General features: G+C 34.7%; 3 protein-coding genes and 1 long non-coding RNA gene across 9 annotated transcripts; 2 read left to right on the top strand and 2 right to left on the bottom strand.

Annotated features, from left to right (window-relative positions):
- The first annotated feature begins 539 nt into the window (after positions 1–539).
- Positions 540–5,386, top strand: LOC128884487 (uncharacterized). Its single transcript, XM_054137920.1, has 12 exons — positions 540–2,215; positions 2,283–2,379; positions 2,498–2,915; positions 2,969–3,216; positions 3,275–3,489; positions 3,561–3,667; positions 3,744–3,784; positions 3,902–4,054; positions 4,106–4,759; positions 4,812–4,996; positions 5,063–5,293; positions 5,368–5,386. The coding sequence occupies exons 1-12, from the start codon at positions 540–542 to the stop codon at positions 5,384–5,386; spliced, it is 4,044 nt and encodes a 1,347-aa protein (XP_053993895.1).
- A 145-nt stretch (positions 5,387–5,531) lies between these two features.
- On the top strand, positions 5,532–10,516 carry LOC128884433 (uncharacterized). Its single transcript, XM_054137857.1, has 12 exons — positions 5,532–6,851; positions 6,926–7,363; positions 7,429–7,732; positions 7,861–8,672; positions 8,730–8,846; positions 8,926–9,098; positions 9,149–9,386; positions 9,441–9,664; positions 9,722–9,857; positions 9,924–10,024; positions 10,087–10,173; positions 10,235–10,516. Exons 1-12 carry the CDS (start codon positions 5,853–5,855, stop codon positions 10,506–10,508), a joined length of 3,903 nt encoding a protein of 1,300 aa, XP_053993832.1. The 5' UTR covers positions 5,532–5,852; the 3' UTR covers positions 10,509–10,516.
- On the bottom strand, positions 9,440–9,990 carry LOC128884435 (uncharacterized). Its single transcript, XR_008459382.1, has 3 exons — positions 9,887–9,990; positions 9,599–9,786; positions 9,440–9,529 (listed from the first exon to the last, which is right to left on the bottom strand). It is a non-coding gene; the product is annotated as an uncharacterized LOC128884435 (long non-coding RNA).
- LOC128884434 (uncharacterized) lies at positions 10,499–12,617 on the bottom strand. 6 transcript variants are annotated; one of them, XM_054137859.1, is made up of 9 exons: positions 12,396–12,617; positions 12,277–12,350; positions 12,027–12,228; positions 11,914–11,983; positions 11,748–11,816; positions 11,328–11,689; positions 11,215–11,283; positions 11,003–11,167; positions 10,499–10,943 (listed from the first exon to the last, which is right to left on the bottom strand). In XM_054137859.1, the coding sequence occupies exons 3-9, from the start codon at positions 12,069–12,071 to the stop codon at positions 10,752–10,754; spliced, it is 972 nt and encodes a 323-aa protein (XP_053993834.1). In that variant the 5' UTR covers positions 12,072–12,228; positions 12,277–12,350; positions 12,396–12,617; the 3' UTR covers positions 10,499–10,751. The 6 variants fall into 6 exon arrangements, with proteins under 6 accessions (XP_053993834.1, XP_053993836.1, XP_053993835.1 ...); XM_054137861.1 differs by having other exon boundaries at positions 11,748–11,786; positions 12,027–12,617; XM_054137860.1 differs by having other exon boundaries at positions 11,914–11,965; positions 12,027–12,617.
- Positions 12,618–12,623: the final 6 nt, after the last annotated feature.

Genomic DNA, 12,623 nt, shown 5'->3' with positions numbered 1-12,623 from the left:
AAAAAAAAATTGTTTTTCTTTAAAGTTTGGTCCCCTCCCTCTTACTGATATAACAAATGTATGTGAATTGATAACACAAAATTCTTACGCTGGATGTTTTGGTCGGCTTACGGATTATAACGAAACATCTTTTTTAAATAGTTTGCTTGCAAACAATTCGTCATTGTTAGTCTTAGTACAGTAAGGTGTTTTGTTGAAGCTACCATTTGAAACTTTACACTCTTAATTTTTGTCAATCAAAACAGAGACTTACGTTGTGCTTGCTTATCTCTTGTTATTGTTCTTCATCAGCATGCTTCAATGTGTTGTTTATTTGAAAAACATTCGGTGGGCGGGAAACAAAAAAATAGTATAAAAATGAATTTTTTTTTTTAAATTTTCTTCAGGAAGATTCGCAGTGCCACGAGCAAAAGTGGCGCTCTTTTGATCAATTTCATCAATTGTTTGAAACAAAAAATTCACCAGAAAAGTCTTCCTTTGTTTTCCAACCTATTGTGCAAGTGACGCATGCATTACTTTGTGCAGAGTTAACTCAAAACATGAGTCATTTTTCGTTAGCGCAACGAGATCTTAGTCCTGACTGGGATAGGCAACAAAAAGAGTTATGCGATTATGCTGTTGCTGTGATACCGGACAAGTGTTCTTTGTTTTTTCAACTTTTGAAATCGTTACGATTTCAAACATCAGGTTCCACGACGACGCAATCCTTTACAAAAGAAGTGTATAAAAATAATAATCCTAACTCCACGGCCAATTTATTTTTATGGACACAATCCACTACTTCACTTGGCTGTTTTGTTTCAGAAAATTTATTACCAGAGCCTGTGGATAGATCACTGATTCTATTAGATGGTTACCAGAATGGGTTATGTCGTTCGTATAGTGTAGCAGGAACACTGCGGCATGTTTTCTTTGATCTGATTGTGTGTTTTGTTAAACAAGTGCAATTATGTGAATGTACGGGTGTTCAAAATATGTTGGATTTTTGTGAAGATTTGTTTTCTCTTGATGATGACATTGCTTATCGATGTTATACTGATCAAGGGTTGATGTTCCAACGTTTGAGAGACCCAAGCTCTTTTAGTGACCTTGTTTTCCAGCAGTATCTTTTAAAATATCTTCCTTATAGTCTTTCTTCTTTATTACAAATGATTTCCAGTTTAATACCACAAGTTTCTCAACAAAAGTGTACTTTCAAATTATTTCAGGCGACGCAACGGTTTCATCAACTCATGCAATTGCTTATAAGTCCACTTGACAAAATTTGTTTTCCACCGTTATTTTCAACTATTCATCCTATATCTTTGAAATCAAAACCCTTGACAACCAATGAATCGAATGTTCCTTTAAAAGACAATTTGTTAACTCTTTCAACTTGTCATGTATCAGTAGAGGAGGTTCCTAGTGAAACGACTAAACGAACAATCGCTTCAACGCCTATTCCAGAAGCATATAAAAAAATGGAGGATAAGAGTGATGAAAAATCTTTTGTGAATGATGACTTTATTGAAAAAAATACTTGGGCCGTTTCATCTATGCATTATTTTCTACAAGAACCCATTTATCTTGAATCCATTCTTTTTGAAATGTTGGGTTTAAATTCAAATGACGTATGTCAAAACAATTGGACTCTGTTTAAAAATCAATATGGTCAAATTATCTCTATGCCCATTGAGGATGCTTCTTTAATAAGTGCCTTTGCTTCTTCTACTTTATACGAAGGGTATACAACACCTCTTCCTTTACCGAAAAATTTTGTAGCGCCCAATGTTGAATTACCAGTGATTGACAAACGTCGTTATTGTGGATGTTTATGGGCAGTGGGAGTGTCTTCTTTATCTTTTGATTCAGTTCAAAATTTTTTAAATCCTATTGATCCAGAATCCATTACCAACTTTATTTATCGATTTAAAGAAAGGCGTGAAGAAAAAGAGATGCATACCACGCGTCGATTTTCAGAAGGTTTGGACATGGCTATGTCACCGAATCCCTTTTCTTCTTGTCAAGAAAATTTCAATCAAATCACTCAAGAAGCATGGTTAGCTTTTCAGCTTTTCAGTTTAAGTCCCGGTAACGTTCCTCCTTACACCATTCAGTGGGATATTAGTTCTACCAATGTTTCTTTACTTCATTTATTATGGGTCATTATGGACGGTCTTTTAGAAGAGATCAAAAAATATTCAGTACCATCTTCTTCTCAATCCTGTACCATAAAGTAAGTCATAGTTTTTCTTAAAAAACTACTTACAAGAAAACTTTTTTTTTAATATATATATGAATAGTTATTTAGTGCAAATAGTCCATTTATTTGGAAAAATCCTTTCTACGCATTCAATGACTGTGCTTTTTTTTTCTCACCTTCTGTGTCGTTCGACTCAAGTACGTCTTTTTCACTCGTCATACTTTAAGAAATCACGCTCAATCTATGAAAACGAAAGGACGCATTTTTTTTAATGTGGTTTGCTTGTTTTCCATTGATCTCACTTTGTTTTTTTAGGCATTTCAATCACCTACCAAGTTGTTTCTTCAGTTGTATTCAACTCTTTGTACCTCCGTTCATTTAGTGAAATTGTATCACGTAACAGGTTGTATTCCTAATGCGATCGTTTTGTTACTTATTACATCACTCAACGCGTTGAAATACGTGATGGTTCCTATTCATATTGAAGATATTAAACAATTTTTCTTGCAAAAAGAACCAAATCAAATGATAACGTTCTTGTGGACCTCTGTGTGTTATTCAAACCGGTTGCAGTGTCCCCGTTATCTTCAAACATCGGATTGTGCAACAAATTGTTTATATATTCATTGGCTTTTTCGATTATTATCATCTTCGTTATGTGGAACGCCTTTATTAGAAAATAAATCATTACCTTTATTACCTTTAATGTCTCTTATGAATGCTGTGAAGCAATGTATGTCTCGACATCTTCTGGTGATTCGAGTGATACATTTTCATGTTTTGTAGGTGTGGAATTCGTTTTTTCACCCGACTTGTCATGTAGTCTCATTACTGCAGCTTTACGTTTATGTACACTTTTAATAAAATTGACACCATTTTCAGCATGGCCCTGTAGTGCTTTTAATGAAGCTTTAATAACGTCTCAAATAACTCGGGAAACTGTCAATGTTCTAGTACGCTCACAAAATGGAATGGAAGGAGATTGGGATATTGTCAATGCTTTTGTTGAAAATTATGAAAATGATTTTTGGGAGGTGAATAATCTTATTTTAAACAAAACTCTTTACTTTGTGGCACTTTTCTTCATGTTAGATGTTATCCTCCATTCTTCCAAGTTGTGCCTTGTACCAACCTCGAGAATCTTTTGAAGCATCTCAAAATTCTTTAATCCATTTTCGTACCAAAATCATGGCAGAAATGAATACCGCTAAAGATTTTCAACTCTTTAATGCTATCTTATTTCTTGTTTCAAATGTTGCATGGAATCAAGCTTGTTCTTCGTTACATGGTTTTCAAATATTGGAAAGGTGCTTGGTGTTTTTTAAAACACACTGTCGAGTGATCAGCTCACTACATGTTTATTGCGTTGCATTTTCAGAACTTTTCTTTTGCGTCAAGTCATGGAACCTTTGTGCCTTATCGTTCAATCTTTAACACATTTTAATTCATGGAATTTGGATAGTCATTGTGAAACATTATTGCAAGGTGTGTGCTTGTTTTTATTAAAAAATGAATTCATTTTTTAATGCGTGTACATTGAAATTCTTTTTATGTTGTCTAGCTTCAAAATTACCACCGGATTGTATTACCAACACTCGAAAGGTATTTTAAAGCCCCACTGTCGGACTCGAACCTTAGACATATATCTTTTGTCATGGTTTCATCTTGTCCCAAGGGGTCCTCTATGATGCGTTTGCAATTTGAATTTGTGTCTTTTAGATGCAAAAGACTATTTTATGTACTTTGTGGGAACACAATATCTTGACCTCCCTTGCCAATTTTCTTACATTTGAAGGTTGTGTTATCGTAACAGATTCTTATGAAAAAAAAAAATGTATTCGTCAATGTTTTTTTAATCCATTATTTATGCAAGTACGCTCAATCCATCTTCACAAAACTTGTCAATAAACTCGGTGTGTTTAGGCCTATATATTTGATTTATTATCGTGTCATAAAACTCATAATATTTTGACGTCAATATGTCTTACGTCCATGCAAATGGATCCTTGTGGAACTAAAGCATTAGAACAAGCTAAAGAATTTGTCAGTGAATGCATTGTTTTTTTTATGCACCTAAGTACAGCAGTGCATTCCTATGCTTCGCGTGAAGATGCAATCGATCTCTGTCAACCTTCTTCTTATTTAGAAGGAGTAGCTAAATTTTTAAATGACATGAAAGGCGCAGTTGTGAAAAATAACACTCCATCTTCAACTTTTTTATATTGTTCAAAATCATCGTTAGCTTCAAATGATTTATTTGAGCAAATTGATCATCGGTTCATGCTTGATAGAATGTATGAACAAATGACACGAGGCTGGTCTTTTCCTGTTAATTTCCTCATGTCGTTAATGCTATCGACAACATTTTATGGCGATGGAATCCTATCGCAGAGTTCTTTTTTAATTCACTCTTTAATGAAAGGATCACAACATTCTTCTTCTTGTGACACTAAAAAAACAGACATTCATGGAAATGTTTCTTATGAATCGGTTGTTTCTTATTTAATGATTCAACATCCAAGTGAATTACAAGTGACCTTGTCAAAATGCTTTGAATCTTCAAATGAAGCGTGTACTGTACGTTCAATTTTATTTAAAAAAAAAAAAAATGTCTCCATTGTTTTGGTAGAAAGCTTTATGGTCTGTATTAATTTTCATGGAAAAAATTCTTGTAAAGTTTTCCATTCAAACTATGATCACCGCACCAGCTCACTTGAGTTTATTATTTTTCCCATTTCTTGATATACATCAAAAAAAAAATGCAACGGTGACGGTATCCTCTCATGTCAAACTTCTTCCTCATATCATTCCACTGTACGTTTCATTTTAGTACATGAGAAAGGGGAAAAAGAAAAAAATACGACATTTTGATTGTCTTAGGTTTCGTCATTTCGTTTTAAGACAAGAACCTCAAACTTTTGATAAGGAGCGTGCTGTTTGGGAAGATATGTTAGTGTTTTGTATGTTTTGGCTGGCTCGATTCCTTTTCTGGATTGAAATCACAATTCAAAATAGTCCTATTCAACAGTTACTCATTCTCGATACGTTATGGATGGTAACATACTCTCTCGAATTGTTATGTCAATTATTCTCTATAGTTTTCCCTAATGGGTCATGTAATTTACAGTTTCTTGATTGTTTATCGTTAACATGTGAACAATTATTTGACAAATTCTCTTTAATAGATTATCATTCTTTACCTAAAAAAATTCTTCAAATGAGTTGTTGGGGTTTATTACAACATTCAGCGCATTATACTGTTTACCTTTGGACTGGTTTTAAAAAAATGCGCTACGAAATGTTACCTTCCTTTCCATCTAGCGATGTTTCGGTCACGGAATCCTTACTGGGTCGTATTGCTTTTCAATCTTCTTATACCTTGAATACATTTCAAGATATTATTGCAGGCACCTGTGCTTGCGCTTATATCAGTTCATCAACCTCCAACCAAAACGATGTTTTACCTGGAATCCATGTTGTGTCATGTCTTCAATCGGAATTATCTTTTTTAAGTTATCCTTATCTTATTCGTAGTTTTTCTTTTTTGTTAAAATTACTAATTCATTGTTTCACGAGTGATTTAACAGATTCTGTTAAGCATCCAATCCATTCACAAAAACATAAAATTGTACCACCCTCTTATGGTATCAAAAAATCATGGAATTCTATTATGTTACAACAATTACTCAATTTACCCGATTTTGTCTCTTTTTTACAATTCTTTATGGGAAATGTCGAAATGGTCACTTTGCTCTTTCAAAATGAAAATGGTGCTTTACTTCCTTCCTCTTTAGCTTCTCAATTGTGTCCTATGTGGTTTTCCATCTTACAAGGTCGAGAATTATTTCAGGTTCTTCCAAGTCCTTTATGTGCACATTGTTCAACCAATTCTCATCATCCATTTCCAACAAATTCAACGCGTTCCGTTCCTTTTGATTGTTCTCTTGTTAATTCTAACATTTCTCCTTCTGATACTTCACAAAAAATATTCTCAAATCTTTTATCCTTGTTATTTGGTTCCACCGATTCAACACGCTTTCATCAATCCACCAATGTATGCAATGACACATTGGTGACTTCAATGAAGACATTTCAAAGTGGGCATAATTGTTTGATGGGGTACCGTGGAATGGTCGTCTCCTTAAGTTTTTTTTTTTTTGGTAATCATTTATGGCATAAGGTAATTGAAAAATATTTAAATACAACTGTTTCTCCCTCTTTATCAATACAACAAGTAAAAGACTATATGTTAGATACATTTGGGTTAATTGAATTAATGTCTGTTCTTTTGGTGGAATTTGACATTTTACGACAAAAAGAAAATATTCTGGTTCAGTTCACTCGTCTTTATCAAATAGCACGCAATTCTCCACTGTTTCTCATGCATTTGGATTTAATCAAGTCTTCTTCGCAAGGAACTCAAACCACATTAACGAAATTCATTCCTTTTAAAGTGTTTCTCTCACCTACGTTAACTTTGCTACATTTAGTGTTAAGTACGCGTGAAGATTTAAATGGTCGTGGACGTGATTTCCTTTTTTGCCCTTCCTCTACCGAGGCTTCCCTTACATATGTTGGTGCATTACTTGATTTCGTTATTCAACAATTCACTGGAAATTGGCATAAAAGTGAATCTCTTTTAAAACAAGATAGATTAACATTTTCTAATGTAAGTTTTTTTTTTAATAGTTCATTAAAGCTGCACTGTTTCTTGTACTTTTTCATGATGCGTGAAATGAAAAGACTTTGGAAGATAATGCTACACAACCTTTTCTGCATGTGGAACCTGCACTTGCTCATGGATCTTCTTTCTGTATCTCTTCCCTATCTCAAGAAATTCCAAATGTCGTCAATTTGGGTTCATTACAACAGAGTGCTTTGGAATCGTCAGTCCTCACATGCGGCTTACCAAATTGTTTCCAATTAAGACTTTTACAAAATGATTCAAACCACGCAACTATTCATTCTTTGCTACTGGAAGTGTTATTAAAATTATGCCTCAATTGTTCAACGACAATACAATTGCATATGTCCGCCACAATGACATCACCGTCCCAATATGGGTTTCAAAATTTCACCGATTTTTGTCGAGCCATGTCTCTGTGTCATTTACTACTCCGTTATTGGTTTTTTTATCTAGCGCATTATAGCGTAGATTCATTGGATTTGGATCAAATGATTGTATGTTTCATAAGTCATTTTAAAAGGTTCTTTTCACAATGTAAAGCATTTTTTCTTAATTATAGACACCCTTAGTGACCATTTTTGATACACATTTAACCGATTTGTCAACAGCTACAACCACTTTATTAAAGTCCCTTGTGATTTATAAAGATGACTTGAACACTCTTGCGCAATTACTTTCTTATCATTCACACTCCCTCTGTAAACGGCAGAACACTTTCCATACTTTTTTTGATACAGCGCGACCTGCGTATTTCCTTTTGAACGTCACTGCTCCTATTTTATTATTATCTCTTTGTTGTACCATTTTAAATCTAATCAAAAATTTCAACGTCCTTTTCCTTAAAAAACAAACAAAAACAAAAGGTAATCACTTGATCATAACACTTCGTGAGTAGCACGCGGTTTTATTTGTTATTGATTTTCACAAAAACTCACCATTGGTCTAGGCAATGATGCTTCAAAAAAAAAAAACATTGTTTTCTTTTCTTCAGATTCACAAGATCACCATGGGTCCTTAATAGAACGATTTCTTTATACACTAGATGAAAAGAAATGTTCTGACATGCATTTAACTTATCGTTTAATGATTTTATTAGAAAACATTTCAAAACTTCCAGGCAATTTTAGTAAGGCTATTGATGCAGCTCATTTACAATCACGTCAACCCACTGGGCTCATGGACGATATGATGACTATGAATCAAGCTTATCGTTTAATTTGGGTGCCTTACGAAAATTATACACAAAGATTTACAATCCAGATTTCCTTAATAGGTCTAGCTTTCTTGAATCTCGTTTTACGTTGCCCCATTAAATTAGACCCCATTGAAATGTCTTCAATAGCATCCCATTTATATCGTCTGCCTGGCATTCAACAATTCACACGTCGTTTGCATAAATCCAATTCTTATAAATCCGTTTCAAACCAACGTTATTCCGTTCACAAAACGTTACAAACGGATGATTATTGGAGACCCGTGTATGAACGCTTTTTTAGTGATACCCAAAAAGAAAAAGATCAAGTATTTTATGAGCCATCCATAAAGCAACAAGACACCACACAACCATGTCGACCATTGCGCTCTAACGCTCATATTATGTGGTGCCGGTGTCTTTCACAAATATCCCTTTTCAATGGTACCAGTATTGTGCATTGTCTATTACAATTTAAGGAGCGCTTTCATTTCGTTGCCACCACTGTGACGCAATCCACGCAGCTCGGTGTGCTAGAGGAATTTTTTTTATTAACAAAATTGTTAGCTAAAATGCCTTCTTTAGAACAAATTGAGCCACCCACCGACAGAGTAAGCAGCCACAATTTTTTGTTTGTTTACAAGATCCATTGTTATGGCTTCTTTTAGGAGTCCATCTTAAGTTTGGTTTTCATCACATTAAAAGCTGTGAGTCAATTAACACAACTTTGTTTAGCGCGAGGTCAAGTTGAAATGTCCGAGCTTTTCAAGCCATTTTCACCACGGGTACGACCTTGTCTTTGGTTTCTTGTTTCATGCCCCTTCCTCTCTTTTTCTTCCAAAAACCTCTTGTCAATTTTGGTAGGAAGTCGCCGCTGCGAATATCTCAGATGCGTATCTTTACAATATGGAAAAGATGACGAATGAGACTTTAGATTATAGCACTGCTGTGTTAAGCGGGCAACCTGCTTCGGTCCCTTCCATTTACCATCAAAGGGTTTTAGTGTTAATTTTGAAAATCATTCAAAATGTTTTAACGTAAGACATTTTTTTTTCACAAAAACATGAAATGACCTTTTTTTTTAAAGTTGTCTTCGAGTCTTACAATTAGAAACAATGACGCATCTTGATTTCAACTTATCAAAACTTCACTTGAGCAATACAAGAAATTCAATGGGATCCAGCGCATTCAGTCTTTCAGAAAATTGTACTAGCGTATTTGGTGACATCTTTGAGACTCTGTTTCACGATGTTCTTGATATTGGACGCATCATTCTTCAATCTTTAGAAGACTTGTGGAAAACTCAAAAATGTGTATTTAATGCAGTAAACACCATTTTTTTTTTCACATTTCAAATATTCTATTACCTTTTTTTATAGATCTGTACAAGGAACAATTCGAGTGTTGTGTTACCGATTTCATTGGACCTTCGGTGTGAAAAAAGCACCGATCATTCTCTTTTACTAGCCTGGCAACGGCACAGAAAAACTTTTGAAACACCTAACGAGCCTAATGCTTTAAAACCAAGCATGGCAACCTCTTATGAACCATTAGCGTTTCCTGCATCCTCTAGTCATTCGCGACTTGACATAGTACCAAAAACGTAAAGAAAGGCGTATCTTTAGCATTAAAGACTTCACGTGACGTATTTTTGTTGTAGGCGAGACGCAAGCAGAACAACAACACACTTGACGGGAAAAACAGATTCCACACGTCCTCGCATTTCTGCGTCCAAAATGGCTTTAAATCCATTACACCCAGGCACGACAGTGCCTCATATTCGTCAATTTTCAAACGTATGTAAAACGTTTCAAATGTCTTTTACCTTTATATTATTGTTAACGTTTTCTTTTACGCAACAGAATGGTGCACGTTCTTGCTGCCCATTTAACGTATTTCAAAGCTTACTAGTCGTGGACGACATGACTCTGCAAGCCGACACAATTTTGACGGATTGTTTACCGTAGGTTGAATGTTTTCTCATAAAGTACAAAGGTTTTTTTTTGATGACGGTGAACTTTGTAGAATGTGTGTAACTTTTGCAAGTCTTGAGAATCTTATGGAAACGATTGTGGCCTTATCAGTGTTCTTTGCCTTTACATGTTTTCAAAAGTACGTTCCGCGTTCAATGAACCTTTTACTGTGTGACTCGAGTGCATCCTTTTTTTTGTAGGTTAACATGCTTAACAAATACTTCGACAAGCACATTGCAGGGTACTACAGTGTTGTGTGAAATTGCATCCACAAAAAGAGTCAATCCATCTAACAATTATCACTCTGTTTTTGAGTGGCCCTCGGTTGTGCGTCGTTTAACAGAATTTTTCAGTACCCTTCAGAACACTGGAATTGAACGTTTTGACTCCTTAAATAACGTCATTAAAAAAATGATGAAAGTTATTAGTTTACGTTTAGGCGATGATCCCAAAACGTTACAAAAAGAGTTTTAATGCCATCTTTTGCGTTTTACATAACATTTCACACAAGTGTGCACTAGGCAACAAGAGAAAAAATACAGTTAACTTTGTTGATGCTTTAATGAAACATCATGTAAAAGATGATTTAAAAAAAAAAAACGGAAATATTTCTTCACACGCACAAGAATTTTATCTATGAAAAGAAACGCTAACAAAAATAGATTTTATTTTTCTTTCTGCAAAGAACGCAATTGTGTGGCGAACATCCTGTAGGCATTAGAAGGTCATTGTAATCCCATATTCACTACCGAAGGATAAAAACACTGAAAAAGATACATTTTCTGTTAAAGATTTTTGTGCTAGATCAATTAATAGAGCAGATGCCTTATCTCCACGAACAGCTATAGCGCCTTGGTACTCTTGCAACGTTTTTAAACATTTCTCAGGCTGTGTATCTAATACATGGACCTAAAGTTTTAAGGGTGAAACGAATATCATTTGCACGACACTGTAATGCAATGTGCTACCTGCATGGATGATTTGTGATAAAAACCTAATGAAACAGCATCCAACATATCCTGTAATTCAACGGCTTGTTTCGCGTATTCTGGTAATAACTGTATAGAGGCATTATAGTTTCTCATATGCCGAACATATAAAAGAAAAGCTGAACAATAATCACTCGCTGAAGACTACAAAATCAATGGGTACCACAATGTGATTGATGCATTCAACTAACGAAAATTCCACGAGCCAGTTCTTCTTTTGCGTGCGAAGAATATTTATATAAGGGAATATTCGAATCCGACTAAAAAAGCTTTTTGTATCAACCTTAGTGTGTCATGCGTTTACCGATGGTTTGCAAAACAAGAGAGCATTGGTAATAAAAGTTTGACTCCATTCTATAAAAAAAGAACCATTATTTCCTGAGGAAAAGACCAAATACGCTCCTTTGCCGTTTTGTTGTAATTCTTTCAGAATCTCGCTAAAATCAAAGCATACGTCATGTGGTCGAGGTGATACATGCTTAATATTCATTTGACGTTGACGTATTAAGGCGCGACGCTTGACAGTGGCCGATGGTGTTTCCAAAACCAGTTTGGATCCAGCTGACTTGGTGGAAGGCTTCAATGAACCTTCAATACCAATGGATGAAAAACTATCAACACAGGCAATCCATGATGAAGATTCATCTTTCACTTCTTGAACTTTGTCTAGAAGAGTGCGTTATAAATCAAAACAAACTTTTTTTTTTTTTTCTTCAAAACTCACCCAAGTCGGTCAAGTCGTCGTCTGACACTAATGTACTTTCTACAAAAAATTTGTCTGTTATTTCATTACCTTACGACATGAAAATAATAAAGATTTGTTAATTTTTTTATGGTACCAATTCGTTTTTTAAAAAACCAACTGGTATTGATAGAATACATTTATTTACTTGTTGAGTCGATCGACTCCAAAGCCTGGCACATGTGACACAATTGAAACACCTGTTTAGTTTTGGAACTCTTAGCACCCATGTTGATTTAAAAAAAAAACCGTTAGAACTACCTTTAAAGCACGTTTTTTAAGAATGACGTCACTCAAAGACAACATCGTTGCATGAGGTCATTTTCGGCATGCAGCACTTGTCGTAAACGAATGAGTCTGTAACGTTGTTTTTCATTTGAAACTACCACTCATGAAACTTTTTTTTTTTCCCGTTAAACATCTTTGTATCGCCTTTTCGTACAAAAAAAAAAAGTATTCTGTTCTGTATTGAAAATAACTGTTAAAGGGAATCAAATAAAAAACGCTTAACCAGAAGAAATGTTCCATCCGTTTTTTTCACACAAACAATTTTCTTTCATATGCTTCTATCAACCTTCCTATACCCTAAGCGTCGACATCCAATCCTCATAAAGCACACGTTTTTCATACTTGTCGTACTCCTAGCGTGCCTTTCCCCCACCCCTTGTGTTCTTTTATAGTCACCTTCCCATACCCTTCATCTTCTCACGTCTTACTCTTCAAATCATCTTAACGTAGACTAAACTTTTTCTTACTCTACTCTAAAAATACACTAAACTTTTTCTTACTCTACTTTAAAAATAGACTAAACTTTTTCTTAGTCTACTCTAAAAATAGACTAAACTTTTTCTTACTCTA

The sequence above is a fragment of the Hylaeus volcanicus genome, unplaced genomic scaffold (assembly GCF_026283585.1).
Source record: "Hylaeus volcanicus isolate JK05 unplaced genomic scaffold, UHH_iyHylVolc1.0_haploid 12237, whole genome shotgun sequence".
Classification (NCBI taxonomy): domain Eukaryota; kingdom Metazoa; phylum Arthropoda; class Insecta; order Hymenoptera; family Colletidae; genus Hylaeus; species Hylaeus volcanicus.
The sequence above is the reverse complement of the archived record's forward strand: the minus strand, read 5'-3'. Positions and strand labels throughout refer to the sequence as shown.

What these genes read in the sequence shown, in the direction of transcription:
- LOC128884487 (XM_054137920.1), top strand. Translation starts at nt 540, where the DNA reads ATGAGTCATTTTTCGTTAGCGCAACGAGATCTTAGTCCTGACTGGGAT. An exon ending in TCTCAATCCTGTACCATAAA is followed by an intron (nt 2,216 to 2,282) that starts GTAAGTCATAGT and finishes ATATATGAATAG; the next exon opens with TTATTTAGTGCAAATAGTCC. An exon ending in GGTTTTCAAATATTGGAAAG is followed by an intron (nt 3,490 to 3,560) that starts GTGCTTGGTGTT and finishes TTGCATTTTCAG; the next exon opens with AACTTTTCTTTTGCGTCAAG.
- LOC128884433 (XM_054137857.1), top strand. Translation starts at nt 5,853, where the DNA reads ATGTTACAACAATTACTCAATTTACCCGATTTTGTCTCTTTTTTACAA. An exon ending in TCAAGCCATTTTCACCACGG is followed by an intron (nt 8,847 to 8,925) that starts GTACGACCTTGT and finishes CAATTTTGGTAG; the next exon opens with GAAGTCGCCGCTGCGAATAT. An exon ending in ATCATTCAAAATGTTTTAAC is followed by an intron (nt 9,099 to 9,148) that starts GTAAGACATTTT and finishes TTTTTTTTAAAG; the next exon opens with TTGTCTTCGAGTCTTACAAT.
- LOC128884434 (XM_054137859.1), bottom strand. Translation starts at nt 12,071, where the DNA reads ATGTTGTCTTTGAGTGACGTCATTCTTAAAAAACGTGCTTTAAAG. An exon ending in TTAAAAAACGTGCTTTAAAG is followed by an intron (nt 11,984 to 12,026) that starts GTAGTTCTAACG and finishes ATGGGTGCTAAG; the next exon opens with AGTTCCAAAACTAAACAGGT. An exon ending in GGAGTCGATCGACTCAACAA is followed by an intron (nt 11,817 to 11,913) that starts GTAAATAAATGT and finishes TCATGTCGTAAG; the next exon opens with GTAATGAAATAACAGACAAA.